Here is a 23,213-nt window from a genome sequence, read left to right as displayed (position 1 = left end):
TGTACTTCATTCCTTCCTGGAAATCCAAGCTGCCATCTGGTATCATTTTCCTTCAGGCCAAAGAAAGTTTCTTTCTGCTGTTCTTTAGTTCTTTAGAGCAGATTTGCTAGCAGTGAGTTAACCTGCCTGAAAATGTCCTTTATTTTACCTTCCTTTTTTGAAGGATAGCTTTGCTCTATATAGAATTCTACACTGACAGGGTTTTTTTCCTTGCCTTTTCTTCCTTTTTCCTTTCAGTGCTTTAAATATGTGAATTTCATTATCTTTTTGCCACTACTTTTTCAAAAAATGAGAAGTCAACTATCCTTCAAAGCACTGTTACCTTCAAAGCACATTATACCTTGTACAATGTATTATTTCCCAAGACCACTCTCTCAAGATTTTCCCTTCCATCACTGAACTTCACTGGTTTGACCAAAATGTTTCTCAGGTATGGTTTTCTTTGTATTTATTTTACTTAGGGTTCACTGACTTTGTTGGATTCATTTTAGAAAATCTATGGTCATTTATTTCTATAAATATTTTTTCTTCTATATTTTCTTTCTACTCTCTTTCTTGGGACTCCAACTGCACATGATGGGTCTCCAAACATAGTGGTAATGATATATAATGCCTACTTATTTCTGTATAATAAGTATTTCTGTATAATAAGGCATAAATTCATCTTAAGTAAATACATAAGATTGAGCAATTTAGGATAGTTTGCATTAAAACTGCCATGTATTTGCTGATGCCCTTTATAAATATAGTACAGTACATTATCCATCAAGGAGTGAAAGCAAAGACTAATGTTTTTTAAGCATCTACTATATGCTAGGCACTTTGCTAAAGGCTTTACATGCAGTTTTTCATTTGAAGTCTAGAAAAACTTGAAAGAATAACTATTATAATTTTCTTCACTTACAAACATAGGAACAGGCTTATATAAATCAAATAACTTACCAAAGTAACACAGTGATGAAGTACGTATGGAATTCTGAAGCCAATGCCTGTAGCATTCTTAGTCACATTGTACTAACACTACATGCAAACATACTCCATTCATTCACAATTAAATGAATATGAGGTGCACACACTTCTTGGCAATTATTACACAGAAACAAATACAAAATATATGGAACTCCTACTCTAGTAAGAGATACTACCCTCATATTTTTGTTTGTTATTATAATTGCTGGGACCTTCAGTGTACATACAGTAAAAGTATAAAAACCTAAGGTATGGTGTATGTACTGAACACATGCTTTTGTAATTAGATAAATTACTCCTGATCCACCATGGTTTCTAGGTTAGCAATAAGATGTTGCTTAATTTAGAACCTTCTAGTGCAAATGGATACTTTAGACAGATTATCTCCTTCCCAGCCTGCTATTCATATATACAATCACTGCAGTAAGGTTGCAAAGCTCTGTTTTCTGAGCTGGGAGAGTCAGATCGGGATATAAACAGGATTCCCTGGGGGCTTCAAGAGAAGCCAATGATCAGTGTCAATCAAAAGACACCCAGTACGGGTGTGCAAACTGTTTACCAGTTTGTGACAAGATAGTACAGAAATTCGGCGTATTTAGGAAACTTATAACAAATTAGGCTTGTACTTTATATGTCTTTTTAAAAATTTTTTTGTTTTTAATTTTTATTTTAGAGAGAGAGAGAGAGCTTGTGACTGGGAGAGAAGGGCAGGAGGAGAGAAAAAGAGAATCTCAAGCAGGCACCGTGCTCTGCTCAGCGTGGAGCCCAACGTGGGGCTCAAGCCCAGGATCCTGGGATCATGACCTGAGTCAAAATCAAGAGCCCGATGCTCAACTGACTGAGCCATTCAGGTGCCCCTTACACATCTTTTTTAAATTTCACCTTTCTAGTAATTCAATTATTACTTGTATTTTACGAAACTATCAGTCTGCAACATAATGGAAAGTACAAAGTAAAAAAAAAAAAAAAAAAAGAAAAAGGCTGGATGTTCATCAGAGTTTGAGAATACTGTTCCGGGCCACAGCATCTGGGGACAAAGTACTTATATTTTTCTGACTGGTGTTCTTACTGTAATTCAGAGTCGTAAAAGGTGAAATAAGGTTAATCTAAATTGTGTAAGCATAGTGCCAGGCAAGTGGCGGGAGTGGAATCTCTTCCCTGTACTTTATCATTACTACACCATATATCCTCATAATTAGTTAGTTTGCTTCTCTTTTCAAATTAGAACACAAGCTCCGTGAGGACAAGAACACATGCCATATTCATTTGATTCCCCCCAAAATTAGCAGAAACTCAATAGATAAGAATAGTATTTTTACCTTTTACCTGCGATTTTTATTTTCTTCCTAAACTGCAGTATTAAACCTAAACCAAAGACCATGAAGGGAAAAGGGCAAAATGCTGTCTGCTCCTCAACACTGCAAGAAGTGAAACAAATCTAAAATACAATAGAAGTCTATCAACAATACTGGTCATGAACAGACTGCACAAGATACCATAGAAGGAAAATAAAGTATTTATGTTTTAAACATCCCTTGCTTTAAAATACAAAATTAAAAATTTTAATATATACTCTGGTGATTCTATTGCTAAAACTGGGACACTGATTTCCATGTAGCTACAGAAATGCCAGAAGTTTATTTTAACAACAAATTTAAATACGGAGATGGAATTATAGAAGGCACAGTTAAAAGAGTTAAACAGGTACAACTAAAACAGAGATAGCAGAGTTAAGATACAGAATGGTGGCAGATAAAATATTTAAAAAAAAAAAGTCAAAAACTAAAGAAGATACAGACTTTACTTTTGTGCAACTATGACCTGAATTTAAAATGAAAATTATCAGGGAACAGACCAAGAAAAATGCTGTGAGTAAATGAAATCTATTACATTTTAGAAGAGTTAGGGCCGCTCTGGAAAGCAGTGTGGAGGTTCCTCAGAAAATTAAAAATAGACCTACCCTATGACCCAGCAATAGCACTGCTAGGAATTTACCCAAGGGATACAGGAGTACTGATGCATAGGGGCACTTGTACCCCAATGTTCATAGCAGCACTCTCAACAATAGCCAAATTATGGAAAGAGCCTAAATGTCCATCAATTGATGAATGGATAAAGAAATTGTGGTTTATATACACAATGGAATACTACGTGGCAATGAGAAAAAATGAAATATGGCCTTTTGTAGCAACGTGGATGGAACTGGAGAGTGTGATGCTAAGTGCAATAAGCCATACAGAGAAAGACAGATACCATATGGTTTCACTCTTATGTGGATCCTGAGAAAGTTAACAGGAACCCATGGGGGAGGGGGAGGAAAAAAAAAAAAAAAAAAAAGAGGTTAGAGTGGGAGAGAGCCAAAGCATAAGAGACTGTTAAAAACTGAGAACAAACTGAGGGTTGATGGGGGGTGGGAGGGAGGAGAGGGTAGGTGATGGGTATTGAGGAGGGCACCTTTTGGGATGAGCACTGGGTGTTGTATGGAAACCAATTTGACAATAAATTTCATATAATAAAAAAAAAAAAAAAAAAGAAGAGTTAGGAAAGAAGTTCTGTGTAAACAAGTCTGAACCTTATCTCCATCTATAGATAGAAAAATGAAAAACTAAACTATAGCAACATCTGAAGTACCAACTAATCACTGTTATGTTAATGGTACAAAAAAGCCTCTGTTTTTTACTCTGAGATTTTCCTCAGGGTGGAAATTTACACTTAATGCCAAAGAAGATGTAAGAGTAGAATGAGACAAAGTCCCCCCTGCAAGGCAATACATTATAGAAGACTCAAAATTTTCCCATACAAATGTCATACAGAAGGCCCCAGGTGGTGTTCAGCTTGCCCACTCTCTGTGTTACAACACTCGGATAATGGTCCCTTTCCTCTCCCTTCCTCTTACTAGAAATTTGTACTTTGTGATATTTTCAGTGGGTCTACTTCCCACTTTCATTTATGTAACGATGTAAGGTAGCTTTTCACCCCTCCTTTTGTAGCTTCTAACCTAAAACTATTTTTGCTTTGCTTCTCTCCTTGTTTTGTCTGCTTTTTCATGTTTTTCATTCTCCTTTTCCCAGCACCTCTCCCACACATGGCACATATACTCATAGACTGGTGGAGCTGGCCTCCCAGTTTACAGAAGAAAAACCAAGTCCAAAGAGGTAAAATGACTTCTTGGTTTGGAGTTGAGTGGGGCTTGCGTTTGACAACCACTATCTCTTTAGTTTTAAAGTAAATTTTCAGGGCTGATAGCCAAAAAAAAAAAAAAAAACAAAAAAACAAAAAAACAAAAAAACAGCAACATTTTAAGAACTTTAAAAAACATCAATTTAAAAACCACCATTCCCTTGTTTGTAAAGATGATAAAGTTAAAAGATAATTTAAAAATACAAAATAAAAAGTATGAGACAATTATAATGCTTTTCTCCTCCCCACTGTGTTGTTATAGATTTTAGCGTTTCTTAAAACAGCATTCTTTGAGAAGCAAGGAAAACAAGTATTTCTGAGGAAAGCTGCAGATTTGTTAAAAAGCTTTGGCATATATCTAGTTAAATGCAGCACTGCATTCACCTTATACATGAACAAATAAGTTATAGAATCCTGAACTATACCTACAGTAGTATATATTAAAAAAAAAAAAAATCTGCCTACCTGAAATCCTTAAACTCATTTTTTTCCCACTTGTTTCCTGCTAGTGTTTTTCAAGTGGATGAAACTAAGTGGAAGTGGAAAGGAGGGAATGAGTTAAAACTGCTAAATGCTTCAAGTAGCCAGTTTATACCCATAGCTTTTGAAACAGTTTTGGTTTTTTAAATTTTTTAAATGTCTTATTCAGTTTTTGAGAGGGACAGAGACAGGGCGTGAGTGGGGGAGGGGCAGACAGAGAGGAAGATACAGAATCTGAAGCCAGCTCCAGGTTCTGAGCTGTCAGCACAGAGTCTGATGCGGGGCTCGAACTCACAGCCTGCGAGATCATGACCTGAGCTGAAATCGTGATGCTTAACTGACTGAACCACTTAGGCACTCCTAAAACAGCTCATCTTTTTAACAGTTATTTTGAAATAAGAAATGTTATAGGAGTGTCTTGTTTTAGGCATACTGGGCTTACATCACAAGTAAATAAGTACAAGCCTCAGATTTTCTTAGGACACCCACGAAGACGTAGGGGAGAGGGTTGATGCCAACCACCATCCTGCTCATCTGTACTGGTGACAGCTGGTAAAGTCACAGCCAGAGTGGATTGCTCCCTATTCCACTCAGTGGAGCTTTACCTACAATTATCTGACATTTCAAACCATTATTTGGAAAAACCTGAAGATGCCATTAGCAGACATGGAACATGATGAAACAAAAATCCAACATTAAAAGTAAGAGAAAAGAGAATCTGCAAGTATGCTGATAAACTGGTAGGCCTAGGCATTATGTTAATGGCAGATGGACAGTCAGTCTCACCCTTATTTTACTTTCCTTGTTGGCCGACTCTCTGTATTTAGTTCATGGTCAAAAATCAGTTCACAAGTCATATAAGAGCACTGTATGATAATGAATATGAGAAACGTCAGCACTGTGTGTCAAGCAATTTGTTGATTTTGATATGCACAACTTTCAATGGATGTACAAACTTTGCATGTTATAACATATGTAAGTCAGTGAAAATATAATTACACATAAATCGTATGTACACACATTTCCCAATTTAAATGTGCACAACTGGGCACCTGGGTGGCTCAGTCAGTTAAGCATCCGACTTGACTTTGGATCAGGTCATGATCTCATAGTATGTGGGTTCGAGACCCACATCGGGCCCTGCACTGACAGTGTGGAGCCTGTTTGGGATTCTCTCTCTCTGTCCCTCTCCCGCTGGCACTTTCTCTCTGTCTCTCTAAATAAATAAACTTAAAAAACAAGATTGCTTTTAATCAATCAATCAATATGCATAATTTACATGGTGAAGGTGAAAGAATAAACCTCACCCCAATCAAATAACTAACAACACTTTCTTTTCAGGCTGGCCTAACTTCTTTTCTCTGTACCATCTTAGACCCCTCCAGCTACCTGGATCCTTTAACCACCAACACAGATGCTATTTGAGTCTAGTACCAATGCAAGGCAGAAGAACTTAGGTAGCAGGTTGGGTGGTGAGACAGGGAAAGAAAAGAGCGTCAACATTTTGGGAAAGTGTCTCTTTACTCTGTTGCTACATATATTCTTCAGTATCTTCAGTCTCTAAACAATCTCCCCTACTCCTTTTGAAGCCCTCCCATTTACCCAAATATTCAGAGTCCCTGCCCTAGTTACTATATTCAAATAACTAAGGAAGCTGTTCTCTGTTAGGGATACCTAAATGTAAACCTAGATTTTTCTTCTGAAATGCAGATGAACCTCATGCTAATTATATGTGCAAGTATCCATGTATCTTTAAGTTAAAAAAAAAAAAAAAACAAAAAAACCTGCATTACTCACTTAGGACTTCTGGACATTTTGTTCTTTTCCCCTGTATTATTACTTTATCTACTATTGGGGATCCTCACAGTTGGCATTTTTTTTTTTTTTTTTCCAAATTATCCTCAGTGACACGTTTTTTTCTTCTTCTTCTATTTTTTTTTTTTTTTCAACGTTTATTTTATTTTTGGGACAGAGAGAGACAGAGCATGAACGGGGGAGGGGCAGAGAGAGAGAGGGAGACACAGAATCGGAAACAGGCTCCAGGCTCTGAGCCATCAGCCCAGAGCCTGACGCGGGGCTCGAACTCACGGACCGCGAGATCGTGACCTGGCTGAAGTCGGACGCTTAACCGACTGCGCCACCCAGGCGCCCCATGGCATTTAAAAGTTCAAAGGACTGTGGTCTTTCTTCTGAAACGGGAACAAAAGCAGCTTCCCTAAGTAAGTAGAAGAGGGAGAAGCAAGGCCAGTCCTTTTGGAAGTCTTGGGCAAATTCGATCTGTTTTTCTGCCTTATCATGATCTTCACCTCTCATATCTTGACTTTCTTCACTTCTCTATTTCTTAATTCACATCTTCCTCTTGCATTTTCAATAGGTGTTTACTAGGATGTTTACTTGACCATCTACTCTTTCAAACTATCTTCTTCCCCTAGTGTTTGTATAATCTAACTTGAACTGTCACCTCTATTTTTGCAGATTTCTTGTCTTTATTCCTTTTTTGTTTTTTTAACGTTTTATTTTTTGAGAAACAGGGAGAGACAGAGCACGAGCAGGGGAGGGGCAGAGAGAGGGAGACACAGAATCTGAAGCAGGCTCCAGGCTCTGAGCTGTCAGCACAGAGCCCAACGCGGGGCTCGAACTCACCAGCCGCAAGATCATGACCTGGGCCGAAGTTGGATGCTCAACCAACTGAACCACCCAGGCGCTCCATCTTGTCTTTATTTCTAAGAGTCTTGTGTTGATTTATTTGTGGATGTCATACCTGCATCTCAAATTTTATAATCTGTCTGAACATATCGTTTTTCCTCAAATAAAAAACCTACCTTGTACAAAGTTCCACAATAATTATTAACAGTTCTTTCATCAAATGACTTGCAGTTCTTCCTCCCGCTAGTCCATTCTACAGATTCCTAGCATACAAAGCACACCCGAGTATAGTTCTTTATTCAAAAAACCCACTAACTGAAGATTCCAGGTCTTCTATCTTCCTTCTGATCTGTCTTATGACTTACTTGTCTAATCTGAAGCCTCATTATTCTCCTTCACCCACCTCGTACTCTCCAAAACCATACTGAACTATCTAAAGCTTTAAACGTGACTATTCCACCATCATGTTTAAACCACTTCTGTATCCTCAAGTATCTAGTATGGTGCTGCACACCAGAAAAACAGAAAGAACATCAGATCAGCAATAAAAGATGGGAAAGGGAGCTAAAACAGAGCGGATCTATAGGGACCTCAGAATACAAAGAAGGGATACCCACTGAGAAGCATTTCAGGTTTCATACTCCAAGTCTGTTTTTTCTTATACTACTTTGTCTCAAGGAAACTCAAAAACACTGACTTACAATGGGCATTGCCCCATACCCTAGGCATTGTTTTGGAAATATCTGGGGGTGGCTTCTGGTTATCTGAATGATTGGGAAATGCTATGTGGGCAAGGCCAGGGATGCTTGATGTTTTGAAATAAAAGAGACAGTACAGTTCCACATAATAAAAAACTGTTCCTTATTGGGCAGAACCTTGAAACGTCCTGTACATCTCTACCAATGCAAAAACCTAGCTTACAATCATCAAGCCCAGAGCTTAACTTAATTTTACACATAAACATAAATAATGGTGGGGTGCCTGGGTGGCTCAGTCAGTTGAGCCTCCGATTCGGCTCAGGTCATGATCTCATGGTCAGTGAGTTGGAGCCTGCATCCAGCTCCGTGCTGACACCTCAGAGCCTGGAGTGTTCTTTGGATCCTGTGTCTCCTTCTCTCTCTGTCCCTCCCCTGCTCACGTTCTGTTTCTCTCTCTCAAAAATAAACACACATTAAAAAAAAAATTTTAGGGGCGCCTGGGTGGCGCAGTCGGTTAAGCGTCCGACTTCAGCCAGGTCACGATCTCGCGGTCCGTGAGTTTGAGCCCCGCGTCAGGCTCTGGGCTGATGGCTCGGAGCCTGGAGCCTGTTTCCGATTCTGTGTCTCCCTCTCTCTCTGCCCCTCCCCCATTCATGCTCTGTCTCTCTCTGTCCCAAAAATAAATAAACGTTGAAAAAAAAAAATTAAAAAAAAAATTTTAAACATAAATAATGTTTTATACAGTTTTTCTATTCTGTTTTATGAAAATGCAAACATCTCATAAATAATATTTCATTTTGTTTTGAACTTTATACTATGAGCTGCTCATCATTTGGGAAAAAACTCACATCACAGAAAGCAATGTTCTTCATAAATTCCAAATCACTAATATAACATGGCTTTATCAGTCACATTTGTAGCTGGGTTTTTTTTTTTCTGTCTCTAGATTAATATCTCCCCTCTCAAAAAGCACAATTTCCACGCCAATGGTAAAGTCTGCTACAGTGAAAACAACACTGAACTCACAGCAATAACTTCATCACTTAGCCTCAATTTGCTCATGTATAAAATATATGCTCTACTTACCTTAGAGGTTATGGGAAACAACATGATAAAATGGATATGAAGCATCTCAGAAAATATCAAGTTCTATGGGTACTTTACAATAAGACAAATCATAATATTTCTGACTAGAAATGAAATAGGAAGAAGGTCCTAAAAGTCTCTGCCCCCAGTATATTGATGAAATAACAGTGTAGAAATTTACTAGTATACAGGATTAATAATATTTAAACACTTAATAAAATCAAACCCTAAACCCGTGATACCCAATACAGTAACTATGCTTTTGCCAAATTGTAAAATACACACTAGATGTAAAGAACATATACTATTAAAAATAAAATATATTATTAAGAAATGTTTCATCTTCTTATTTTTACAAATGTAGCTAGTGGAACATTTTTTGCTTACACTGCATTTCTGATAGGCATGCTGCTGTAACTAAGCAAGGCAATAACAAAACCAAAAAAGCGTGACAATACAGATCTTTAGCTAATGAAACAATAAAGAATGCATACTCACTTCATCAGTGAGTTCTCCAAACACTGTTATGACATCTATTAAAAGACTTGCAGTATAGAAAGACTTGATCATGTTTCTAAACAAGAAGAGAGAGCTGGTTGAGTTAAATGAAAACCATTAAGCTGCAGAATTAGTCAGGTAACTATAAGAAAAAAAAATCTAGTGTTTTATAAAAGCAGTCAAAAATTAATGTTTTAAATAAAATCAGATTTCAAGACCACAGCAAAGCTCCTTTTATAATCTGTATTGGGGGAAAGTAACAACACTCATAAGTAAATATACTACAGCAAAGTTTTATAGTCTACTTTTCATTAAAAAATGCAATTATAGTATTATCCAAATCTGTATCAAGCTACGTTCATTTCTTTGCGTTATTATTAAAATAATGACAAATCATTTCACTTGGCAGGTTGTGGTAATTAAAAAAAATCAGTTTCACTGAAACAGGCTGTTGTTGGCTAAAATCAACTCTTAGATTTTACCAAATGTTAAATAATGGCTATTTGCAGAGTATTCACTGAAAAAATAAATCTGCCGTTGGTATTCTTCCTTCAGCAATTTTCTCTAAAAAGGCAGGATTGCTCTTGTAACTCAAAATCATTCTGAGATTCTACAAGTAATTAAAAAAAAATCTAAATCATTAATCAAGAGGTCTGAAAGCATTCAGTGGAAGACTGGATAATTCCAGTTACACAGTAATTTCAATTTTTAAGTTTAATTTAATTTTTCTGCCTTACTTACTTGTGAAATCGTCCAGCACGATCTTCATTATCTGCATACAAAAACATTTTCAAAGCATAATTCTCCAAGTGGGCAGAACCAACTATTTCTTGAGTAATAGCTTCATTATCACCCAACTGTTTCTTAAGCTAAAATTAAATCAGGTACAAAGCTTAAGATTTGGACTCACAAGAAGTCTACTTAAGTACAAATAATCCTATAATCCTAATAATCATTTTATATTTTAAAAATTACACCCATTTCAGTAGATCTATCAATGAAATCTCATAAAAATTGCTCTCCCTCAGCCCAAGGTTTTTAGAAAATCCAATGTTTACAATATTTTGAAGAAACATATTTATAATAACCTGAAAGGATAATTTAGCTCTAAAAATCAAAATAAGCAAGAATAAAAAGATAACACATCCAACTATCTATGTAAAGCATCAGACAATATTTCAAGATAATAGTCAATATACTATCAGGTATCCTAAAAACAGAATTGGGAAATTCTTATGATTAGGAATTCCTAATCAGAATTTAAAATTTTAATTTATTCCCATTTCAATTTCTTCTATCAAATATAAAAAATGAGATTAGGGAAATCATTACATCCTAAAATAGTATCACTCAGAGGATACTGTGAAAAAAAAAAATCTATTTCTACAGTATAAGATCACAAACTGAGACTAGGATTACAGAAATTTTTAAAATTTAGCCTAATACCTCAAAGTTAAAACACAATTCCCAACTGTAAATTTTCAGTCAGTACATCCCTTTCCCACACATACAATAATTTAAAATATCTTAAAATTTATTTATTTTGAAAGAGAGAGAGAGAGAGAGAGAGAGAAAGTGAGTGGGGGAGGGGCAGAGAGAGGGGGAGAGAATCCCAAGCAGCCTCTACACTGTCAGTGTAGAGTCGATCTTACAATGGTGAGATTGTGACCTGAGCTGAAATCAAGATTCAGATGCTTAACCAACTGAGCCACTCAGGTGTCCCAATAATTTAAAATATTTTAAACACAACAAATTAAGTTCCTACATCTTACCCAGACTGTTCTACTGGAATGAAATGACTTTCTGAAATATTAGATCTGAGTACCACACTACTGTTTAAAAATGGTTTTTTCTCAAAGACACCATGAAGTAAAAAATCAAATTTAAAAAAGGCTTCAGGATTTTTCACAAAATCAGGAAAATAAATATCCTTAAAATTACAACAGAATAATTTAAGCTCCAGAAGAGATATAATGTTGGAATTTAAGAATGTTTTCCCTATGCTTATCCTGATCAAAAACAGAAAAAACCCACATCTAACACTAGTTTACTGTATCCATACTATGATATGCTTCAATTCTAGATTTAATTCTAGAAAAATTTAGTGGGAGTATGTCATTTCATCTCATCTTCAACGTGAAATATCGGCAGCAAAAGCATCATACATTCAGTTTACTAACTGCAATCTAAACATTACAGCTCAGTGGTCACTTCGGCAGCACAAACACTAAACATTACAGCACAGGCCGATGGGCTCTCACCATGCAATATGCTTATTCTACCTGCTGTGCCATTTAGATAATAATACACTCCTGCCGAGTCCCTTTATAAATGTGATTTTACACTTCACTTACTATAAAGAACTATTCTGAGTTCTGTCTTATCTGTAAGCTATTATTTTAGTTATTATTTTTATACTGTGAAACTAATAAAGAGATATATGCTATATAGTCTATTAGTGACAGGATTTTAAAAATATATTGTTATGTGTGGAACATATTTCTCCTCTCCTAACCCCACCTTCCAAAGAAAGAGTACTCAAATTTTTCCTGTACTTACAGAACCCATGTTAGAAGTAGGACCGACAGCCTTCAAGGGCAGCTGGGTTTCCATCAGTGGTGCCACTAGGTTCACCATCAGTGGTTAAAAGTTGCAATGACAGGGATTCCGGGTCAGAAGGCCAGATACCCATATCAAGTTATAACCCTACTGCCCATGGCTGTTTAATCTAATAAGGCTTTGATCTGGATAACTTTCAACATTTATAAAAGCTCTGGGCTGACTATTATAAATGTTTTGATTTTTAATATATCTAAATTTTGTCTCTCTAAATAAATAATGCAACTAGTCAAATAAATATTTAGATTTGCAATTCTCCTGAGCAGGAGCACATAATTAAATAAGTAAATAAAAAGTTGCAGCTATTAATATAACAGCCTCTGAAGAGATGAATTAATGAGGAGTAGACCCTGACATTGTTAAAAGAGAAACCAGGACAGCTGGGAGAGGAGGCACAGGGTGGAGCCCTGATTACTCAGAGGGATTACTATGGCTGCCCCTGCCTTCCTGTACTTCAAACCCATTCAATTTTCCCTGGATCGATGCCTCTATATAACCTGTGAAATTATATCATGGTTCAAGAAGGTGACTCATACATTAGTCACCTACCACATTTCTGCTAGCAGGGAAGAATGCCTGGACCAGAAAAGTATCTTGTGTCCTGGTACTGAAAGTAAGACAAAGAGACTACAGGCAACTGATACCATTTTCTTCAATGTCGCTTTTACTAAATAAATAGCCTGTTTCATTATTATAAGAGCTATCTAAGAATTCTCAAATCAGTCATCCATGTGACTGCATGAAGTAAGGTTAGAAAGGGTCTGTCACCTGTGAAAAATGACTCAAAGGCCATCTATAACATCTATAATAACAAGATATAGTGGTAAATGCAAAGACACTGAAAACTACTTTATGCTTACAACTAACTCCCTTAGCAGTAAGATGTAAAAAAACAAACAAAAAATTGCGTCTAATTTTTTCTCAGCTGTAAAAACTTTGTGGATTGCTGTCAAGGGGAAGAACTAAAATGGCAAAATACACATACACAAATGCAATAAAATACCACTTAAAACATTAATCAGAAAATCAATGATCAGTGTTTAACTTACAGCTTCTAACTGATCCATTAGCTTTGATAAAAATTTACGACATTCTGGAGTTTTACTATCAATCTTCATTCCAGTTTGCATTGCATATAAACGACCTACAAAGAAAAATAAGATGGTTTGAACAATCTCATTTTATAATGTTCCTTTCTATTACTAAATGTTTAAATATTTTAAATGTTTTTATTTGTTTTTGAGAGACACAGAGAGACAGAGCACGAGTGGGGGAGGGACAGAGAGAGAGGGAGACACAGAATCTGAAGCAGGCTCCAGGCCATGAGCTGTCAGCACAGAGCCCAATGTGGCGGGACTAGAACTCACGAACTGCAACCGCGAGATCATGACCTGAATTGAAGTCGGACGTTTACCTGGCTGAACCACCCAGGCGCCCCTCTATTACTGAATGTTTAAAATACGTGTTCTAATAAATAATTTAAAATTTAAGTGAATTTAGAAATAAAACTTTGATTTACTATAGATCTTATTTACAAAAATAAAGAACACACAAATATTACACAAAGAATGCAAGAAATTCATAATGATAATAGCAGTATTTTTTACCAAGACCTTCTTTTTTGACATTACGATTAAAAAAAAAAAAAAAAAAAGACCAGGTCCTAAGCTGACAAAAGGCCTGTAATTTAATTGGCAAGTTAAGGCACTCAGAAAAACAACCACTTACACAAGAGCACTCATCCAAGTGCCAGTTAAGTGATACTGATAAAATATATAATATGGGATAGAATACTGGGAAATGTATCTTGAGCTCAGGCTAACAGGGAGAACTGTTTTAGTCATTTTTATATATACAAAAAAAAAAAAAAAATACACACCCTTTCTTTTTAAAAAGTTAATAAAATTAGAGAAAGGCTAAAGCTAAAAACCTTTGTGACACCATGACCCTAATATCTTTCCCATTGATGGGAGCTATGAACAGTTCTGTGGTAGTTGTTGTTACCATTGGTGTATACATATACCACCTGTGATTTACTCTTACAGTCTATAAATATGTTCTGGAAATCTGTGATAGTGCTACAGTGCTCCACCCTGTGGACAGACACAGGTAGTTCTTGGATTTTGAGGACTACACATCATATTGTGCTACTACACCTTCTTGTGATACATTCAAGAGTTCCCGGAGGCAAATACCAAGAAATGGAATTCCTGGGTCACAGTATATGTATTTTTTTCACTTCTGAGAGCTACTCTAAAGCTGTCCTCCAAAACAGATTACCAATACGCAGTTATATCACCAACATATACAAGCACTCATTTCCCCAAACCCATGAAAATTGGATATTATTAAACTTCCTATCAGTCTCAGGATTTTAAGTGATTTTTCATTTTCATTCCTAAAAAAGTACTGCATATTTACTGCATAGCTCTATATTCCCCTTTATCAATTAGGAGTAGTTATCAATAAAACTGTCAAATTTTGTTGTTTGCTTTTTAACAAATTGTCTTGTGGCAGTTCTTTACACAGTATAAAGGAGGAATATAATGTTTTCCCCTCAAATGGCACCTTGTGAACACCATCTCTCTTCCCTGCTTTACTTTTCTCCTCAGCACGTAATCATATTCTATTTATTTATCCACTATCTCTACTCCAACTCAAATTTAAACTCTGTGATGATGGCGATTTTTGTCTACTCGGTTTGCTGATGTACCCTTGGCTTGGCATGTAGGATAATGCTTGGCCTTCGATAAACATTTTCTGAATAGATAAGTACATGGACGAAAGAATGGCTCATTCTGCCCCACTGACTGAAATGCCACTTTTAACATTCATTATCATATATTAAGCTTCCGTGGGATAAAAGGGCCCAATTCTGTATACTGTCTGTCCTGTTTCATTTGTCTCCTGGCCTATCACTGCTTTATTTACTAGAGCTTTATAACATGGCTTGGGATCTGTTACTCTCAGGATTTCCAATTCAATTATGTCTACTCGATCATATCTTTAAAAAATATATTAAGATATGTATACATATATAATATGCAGTTATTTACTCTCTCTTTTTAATTTTAATAGCTTAATCTGAAGAAACTACTTTTTAATGCTTAGGCTTTTAGTTTATTCCATATTACATACAGAGTTTGATGTTTATTACTGTATTTATTTTCATATATCAAATTTAAGGGTCTGATCCATCTAGGTTTTTATGGAAGAAAAAAATGGAGTTCCAAAAGTACTGTACAGATTTATACTGCTACACAGTTTCAAAAGCATGGTGTTTTCATTTTCCCTGCACACCAGCCAGCACTGGGTATCACTTTGACCCAAAACCAGGTTCTAATTTGAAAAGCAAAAAACCCGATCATTTTAAACATCCATTGGTCACAAATGTGACCAAATTTTCTTCTTCTTCTCTTTCTTTTAACCAGTCATATTTCTTTAGCATGTTGTCTGTTAGGTTTCAGTCATCTCTCCCTTCCCCCCACACCTTTTAAAACATGGTTGAACACCCTTTCCTTTTAAACCAGTCACATCTCTTTTGAGCTGATCAAGATCTCTGCCTGCCTTAAACTCCTTTTCTTCTTATGACTGTGACTGAACTCCCCAAGACTTCCTCTTTGTGAGCTGTTCAGGTTTTTTCTTCCAGCATTTTTGCTGCATTTTTTCTTCTAAAGCTCATCACATGAGCTCTTTGGAAAACAAACATATTGGCTGCAAATATCATGCTGTCTTTCAATTTTTGAATGCTGATTTGAAACAGAGAGGCTTGAAATATTTATGTACTCAAAGCTATTATTTGTGATTTTTTTTTTTCTTGTCAATTCTGTGCTTGGAAAAGTTCTTTTATCTCCAAGGGACTTGATGCTCATTTACATGATTTTTCTAGTTTTTCCTACATTTTAAATTTTTCAAATTTAACTCTTTTACTTGCATTTCCTCTCCTCCCAAGTTACTGGCACCCATCTCAAATAAACTTAATAAATGATCTTTCCTTTCTCCAATGATCTGTGGTTCCCTCTTTAATATATTTTTATTTTTTAGATTTCCTGGCTATTTGATTTGCTGAAATCACAGATCAAATGCCATCTTTACAAATGACAAGATCTGTAACTGGTAATATGCTTTTTTTTCCTCCAAATTTAATCTTGCCATGTTTTACGGTATTGCCAAAATTCTACCAAGAATTTTAAGTATTCTTGCTCTTATTTTTAAGAGGAAGGCTTCTGCTTGGCAGTAGGGATCAATTTCGTGCCAGGTTGTTTATAGTCACATTAATAGAGTCCCCGCCCTATGCTATATTGAAACTGCAGCCTCTGGGACCTACATGATCCCAAGGATTGGCAAGAAAACGAGCTGGAGTGTGGGAAAGAAAATATTAGCATTTCTACTGATAATTTGTATATCATTCTTTATGTTTCTATGTTTCTCTATCTTTAAAAATACATATAGTGTTTTTATAATACATTAGTACATCAATATGCAAATATAATTTATAATTTACACAATATAATTAAAGATTAATTTTTTTTAAAAAACTCATGGATAGGTTAAGAATCACTACTCACAGCATCCTTACTCCTCTCAACTATAAACTGTATTTTCTTACCCCAACCTACCACTTACGTCTTCCACAGGGCCTCATTCCTTCTACCATATCCCTTGGAGCTACTGCTTTATAATCAGAAAAATCCCCTACATGTCCTCAGATTCCTTCTCCCTGTCTTCACTAAACCTTGATGTCACCTCAAGAAATTCTCTTATATTCTTCGTATCTCGGGACTGGCAAGTATAATGGTTTTTTTTTCTGTGCATTCCATTGCTACTTACAGTTTTTTCTCCATGTTTTCTAAAAACACTGGTCTAGGGCTCAAGCCCCTCTCTTCCACCTGATCTTGTTAATGCCTGTAACTGCCCAAGGACCTCAAGGTCCTTCTGTGTCCATCATTGAAAATTTTCCTGTTCACGTGGATAATTAATAATTGTGGCAGAGACTGCTAACTGCCTACCCACATTCTTTCTTCCTACCTCCTTTGCTAACGAGGCCCCTTTATTATTAAGGGCATTGTAATGTACCCAGCCAAAAGTACATTTCCCAGTATTCCTCAAAGCACGATACGACCAAGTAACTAAAACTGGCACCACATTATCAGAAGTTGTTGGAAGAGAATTCTGGAAGTCACCTTAAAAGGGGGAATGACAGCTGGGGAAAGGTCTCATTGACCCTTTCCCTCTTCTACTTCTGCTGCCTAAAATAGAAATGGTATGACTGAAACTCTAGTAGATACCTTAGATCACAACGCAACCCTGCAAATGGTAATAATCATGTGCTGGCTTGTAGAGCTGAAATTGGAAAGCACCTTGGTCCCTGCAGACCTCAAGGATTTGGCACACACTGGGTACTACCAACATCAGAGTTTGTTTTAAATGAGGAAGTCAAGTCCTTCTTTTACTTAGCCATTGTTATTCTGGATTTTCAGCAATAAGAAAGCAAATCTAATCTTAAAAATACATAGAACCATCTTCTCAGTTCTTATTGACCTGGTCTCCAAAATTTGTACGCACTCTCCCTTATATGCCAGTCACTCCATAATTAAATTACCACCTCAAACTGTTGTACTTCCAAAATCAGTATATTAAGTACCAAGTCTAAATACAATTTCCCTTTTTCCAACTTAAAGTTATGCCTATTAAAACAGGTGTCCAGTTCACGGGTGTCTATTTCTTCATTTACAATCAAGTCTTTTCTCCTTTAACTTCTCTCGGCAATCAGCTTTTATTTTACAACGTATTTTTCTAGAATTTCATTGCCCTATGTCCTTCTATCCCATAATCTTTTTACTATATTCCTCTGGCAAAAGTACACTCATATATAAACTCAACAATCCTCATTCTCTATGCCTATATTTTAGAAATACCACTAGCAGATTAGCACCATTATAATTATTCAAATTATCAACCTCAAATGAGCTTAACACATGCCTTCCCAACCTCCCAAATAACTATTTCAAACATACGTCAATCTATTTTTTTTTATGTTTATTTTTGAGAGGGAGAGAGACAGAGTGTGAGCAGGGGAGGAGCAGAGAGAGAGAGAGACACAGAATCTGAAGCAGGCCCCAGGCTCTGAGCTGTCAACACAGAGCCCGATGTGGGGCTTGAACTCATGAACCGCGAGATCATGACCTGAGCCGAAGTTGGACATTTCACCGACTGAGCCACCCAGGCACCCTTTGGTCAATCTCTTTAAAACAACAACCTCAAAAACATGCACTGAAAATGTAATATACATTAGTTAATTATTCACTACCTATATACACTACTGGCTAACATGATGCCATGAAAATGTGAGGAAATACAATACAGACAGTTTGGTTTTCCTAGGAGGTCTTTCTCCTTACCTTCTTAACATGGTAGTGAACACTATATGAATCCTACAATCCATGGAGTGTAATTAGCTATTTGGTGAACCAACTTTGGGGATAAATGGCTATCCAGCATAGACAGGTTGAAAAAATGAGATGGATTCTTAGGTTTCCAATGGCTTAAGTGGCAGCCATCTAGGACTTAACCATTAAGGAAACACGCGGAAATTAATTGAGCAGTTTTCTTTTTACCACGAGAAAATGATTTAAGTGATTTATTCATATGCAAAAAGTACAATTCTCAGGGGGCACTTGGGTGGCTCAGTCAGTTAAGCATCCCACTCTTGATTTCAGCTCAGGTCATGATCTCAGTTTGTGAGATAGAGCACTGTCTGTGCAGACAGCGTGGAGCCTGCTAGGGATTCTCTCTATCTCTGCCCTTCCCCGGCTCTCTCTCTATCTCAAAATAAATAAACCTTAAAAAAAATTTTTTTTAAAGTACAATTCTCAGTTTCTAATTTGTTATTTTTAACTACCACTGTTATTTACAATAAAAATGGAGAGTATCTAAATCTTATTTTTTCGGAAGCAAAAAATCAAATTATTCTCAATTCACTATCACCACAACCATTATTATACTTCCTCACAACACAGTATCAGCTCCTGTCCTTTACAAGTTAACCTTAACACAGATGTTTGATACTTGCTATAAAATGTAATGACAATACAGTTCATTGGTTTTGCCTTCATGCATTTTCTTTCTTGGTTTATGTGCATAATTTAGTCTTTGCAAATACAAGTAACACCTTTAATTGAAGAACTGGAAAGAATCATCACAGAATTGGAAACAGGATAAAATTGGCCTGGCTTTAACATTTTTTAATATCTCACATGTTTGATTTCTTAAATACAGAAAATTATCTTCTGATACATTTTTTAATATTAATAAAAGTGAGAAGACCTTAAATCTACTTGTGAAAATTAATATGTACACAAAAAGATCTTTTTGCCAGAAGGGATGGAAAAGGAATCACTTTCATGTACAGCTCGAGACAAGTAATTCATTGTAGCAGCAGCAGGATGATGAAAAATTAATGTCTAACATGGAAAATGACCTACTAAAACAGAAAAAATATGTAGCTAAAATCACGTATAAGAAAATATATTTGATTTATTTCATCAAGGAAATGTGTTTATTTTTATGAATAAATATTATTTGAAGATGAGTAATGAGGCACATTTGCAAAAGGATTAACTACTTTCCAACCTAACTTTAATTTAATGTGAAGCATTTAGGAGATAAACATTTACAAATCCTGAAGGTATGTGTAATTCAAAGTTCCATAAAATCTAAACATTAACATTCTAACACATCCTTGCTTAAACATGAGAAATATAAAACTATGAAATGCATGATATAAATATACAAAAAAAAGATATATAAAAGCAGTTGTGAAGAGTGATGCTTTGATAGGTGAAATAAACATGGCACTCAAATAGGAATCATTATGATTTACATTGATGTTTAAAAGAAGATTTTTTCCAATAAATAGAACTGAATGTATTACTCTATTTGTAAGTATATTGTAAATATTTGCTACATGGTTAGTATTAGCTTTTGTGAAGGGACATCTGAGCCAAAGATTAAAAAGAAAGTATGAATGAGTGTCTACTAATAAAGGGTGTTTACTTCGCTCATTCCTTCATTTAACAATATTTTTGGAGCTCCTGTCATAATATAGTAGCTTTAAGAAAAAGTGAACTACTCTTGAATTCTTACTAGAAGATTATGCTGGTATAGAGCAAATACTAAGTGACTATTTGATTACTAAAACGAGACCAGATTCAAATTTTGGCCATGATGGAGTAATGAGACTTGCCATTCACCATAATCATCAAAAAACTAGACAAAATATATGAACCACATTTTCACAAATGGAACCAGATGGGAAGACCATGACACCTGGAGAAAGGAAACAAATGAGACGACCACACCAATGATCAGCCCAGCATTCTTCCTGGAGGCACATTTTTCTTTTTAATACAGAGCGCGAGTGGGGGAGGGGCAGAGTGAGAGGGAGACACAGAACCCGAAGCAGGCTCCAGGCTCTGAGCTGTCAGCACAGGGCTGGATGTGGGGCTTAAGCTCAGGAACCATGAGATCATGACTTGGGCTAAGGTCGGAAGCCTAAGCAACTGAGCCACCCAGGTGCCCCTTTGGAGGCACATTATAAACTAAGGAGTAGGGGGGAGACCCAAGCAGAGCATAGTCTAGTAGAGTTGAGAAAACAGACTATAGAGTTCAGGTCTCCGGAAGCAGCTATAAATGGAGGCGCAGAGTTCGGAAGAGTGGAATCCATGCAGAAAAGAACCCCAGAAATCTGACCAAGGATAAACTTGAGGCTAAGCTGAATACTACCAGGTGTAGGTGTACAGGGAAACTCCACAAAGTCAAAGAGTGAGCAGAAGCCGTGAGTGGAACCATCGCCAAAGCACATCCCCAAAACTGGGATGCTTTCAAGTTCCAGCCAGGGTGCAGAGCCCTTAATGCTTATCCAAAATATTCAGTAGAGACCCTAAATTTGGGATATGCTTTAGTAGAGGATTATCGTGTCCTCAGAGCTACTTTAGACCGGCTGCCAAAGCTAATAACAAACAAAATAAGGCACAAACATATCACACTGAACTGCAACTAACTTAACTGTCGGCCAGATCAAACCTGTTCAAAACTATAAACTCTAGATGTTCAAGAACTTAAAATTCACTGTCCTACAATGAATCAAAAATTACTAAGGTGGCAATAAGCAGGAGAATGTGAACAGCCCAATAAGATCAAACACTGACAAAATAACAGAAAGTGACATTAAAAATAGCAGTGACATTAAATTACTGGGAAATCATAATGAAGTATTTAATGGAAAACATGAATGAGGAGAGAAACAGAACATATATAACACAAATGGAACTTCTGGAGATGAAATATACCTGAAATAAAAAATGTATTGGATAGGGATTAACAGAAGTTTAGACACCATGAGAGAAATTTTAGTGTACTTCAGAACATAGCAATAAAAACTACTCTACGCAGGGAAAAAGGGATTGAAAAGAAAAAGAAAAAGAAAACCAGAGTCTCAGTGAGTTATGAAAAAAAAAAAAAATGTTCTAATGTATGTGTAACTGGATTCTCCAAAGAGGGTGGGGACGTGTGGTTAAAAAAAAAAAAAAGAAAGAAAGAAAGAAAAGAAAAGAAAGAAAAAGAATTGAGTGCTGAAGAAAAATATAAACAAATTAAAATTCTTTATCCAGCAAAAATATCTCAAAAATAGATATGAAATTAAAGTCTGTTTCACACAATAGAAGCTGAAAGAATTTGCCAGCAGCAAGCCTGTGTAAGAAATGATAAAGCTCTTCCACAGGAAAGAAAATGATACCAGATTTAAAAGTGGGATCTAACGAGAGGAGTAACAAGTGCTGAAAATGGTAATTATGTGTGAAAATATTTCAACATCTTATTTCATTTTATAAATTTCTTGTAAAAAATGACAGTTAAAGAAATTGAAATGTATGCTAGGGTTTATGACATATCTACAAGTAAAATGTATGGAAACAAAGGATAGGAGAAGGGAAAAGGAAAGTTCTTACTTGGAATCTGAGGCGGTATGTTATATGATAGTAGACTATGATAAGTTAACATAAACGCTAGAGCAACCACTAAAAAAATAAAATGAGGAGGAATATCTAAGAAGCCCATAGTTGAGGCACAAGGGAATCCAAAGTGCTTCCAAAGAGAAGCAGTAACTGAGGTTAAAAAACATCTAAAAACCAAAAAACCCTGACAAGCCACAGAAAAATAAACGATGAAGTGAACGAAAGCAGGAACTTCACAAGCATTGAAACCTCTTTCATGTAATAACATGCTGCTCAAAAATAAGTTTTCACCTCGAACGTCAAACTAATTGTCATAAAAAAAGACGCTTTAAACCTGCATGGGTGCCAAAGCAAAACGATGAGAGTAAGGGACGAATTACCTGACACCAGCCCCCTGGGCCTTCAACCTTAGGGACAGACTGAGAATCTAAAATGAAATGATTTACTTCACTCAAAACTAGGAGGAACTATTAAAATGATCATTTTTAAAAAAATAAAACTCATGTTTGCAACACAATTCCAAAAACAAACAAAAGGTAAATAAATGGGGAATGTTAATGGATAAATCAGCTGTCCAACTGTGCTTTATTATTAACCTGTGATTGCTACAATCATGTAGCCTGAGTCAGCCTGTAATAAAAAATGATAAGTACTCTGACAACAGGACTACAGACTTCCATTAATCACAGAGATTCACAAATCAGTAAGAAAGAGGGAGATCTTTACTGGTCTAGTTAAGTCTGTCTCACTGGCTTCAAAAGATCTAATTTCTGTGTGATTAACAACAGAAAAAAAATAATAGGCAACTGGTTATTAATCCTCAAACCCGTCTGATTTAACATACAATTAAAAACTCCCGTATTATTTAGCCTTTATTTAAACTAAATTACAATTTTACACCCCATGTTCTGTTACAGCTCAGAATTGAAATGGCCATACCTGTTTACAATTTCCTGAAAAACTGTTTTTAATTTTCCTATGATCATAAACAAATGACTCTCAAAGAACATCTACGCTTTCATTA

The 23,213-nt window shown here is 36.0% G+C and overlaps 1 protein-coding gene across 2 annotated transcripts in view; it reads right to left on the bottom strand.

Annotated features, from left to right (window-relative positions):
- The window catches only part of VTA1 (vesicle trafficking 1), a 69,571-nt gene that overhangs the window by 34,718 nt on the left and 11,640 nt on the right, over positions 1-23,213 (bottom strand). For both annotated transcript variants that reach the window (XM_045499836.1, XM_045499837.1), the window contains exons 2-4: positions 13,226-13,320; positions 10,299-10,426; positions 9,558-9,633 (exon numbers count right to left, since the gene is read on the bottom strand). In XM_045499836.1, the coding sequence (XP_045355792.1) occupies positions 9,558-9,633; positions 10,299-10,426; positions 13,226-13,320 (299 nt within the window). The remainder of the gene's footprint in view (positions 1-9,557; positions 9,634-10,298; positions 10,427-13,225; positions 13,321-23,213) is intronic.

The sequence above is a fragment of the Leopardus geoffroyi genome, chromosome B2, assembly GCF_018350155.1.
Source record: "Leopardus geoffroyi isolate Oge1 chromosome B2, O.geoffroyi_Oge1_pat1.0, whole genome shotgun sequence".
In the NCBI taxonomy this organism is placed as follows: domain Eukaryota; kingdom Metazoa; phylum Chordata; class Mammalia; order Carnivora; family Felidae; genus Leopardus; species Leopardus geoffroyi.
This window is presented reverse-complemented; position numbering and strand designations above follow the sequence as displayed.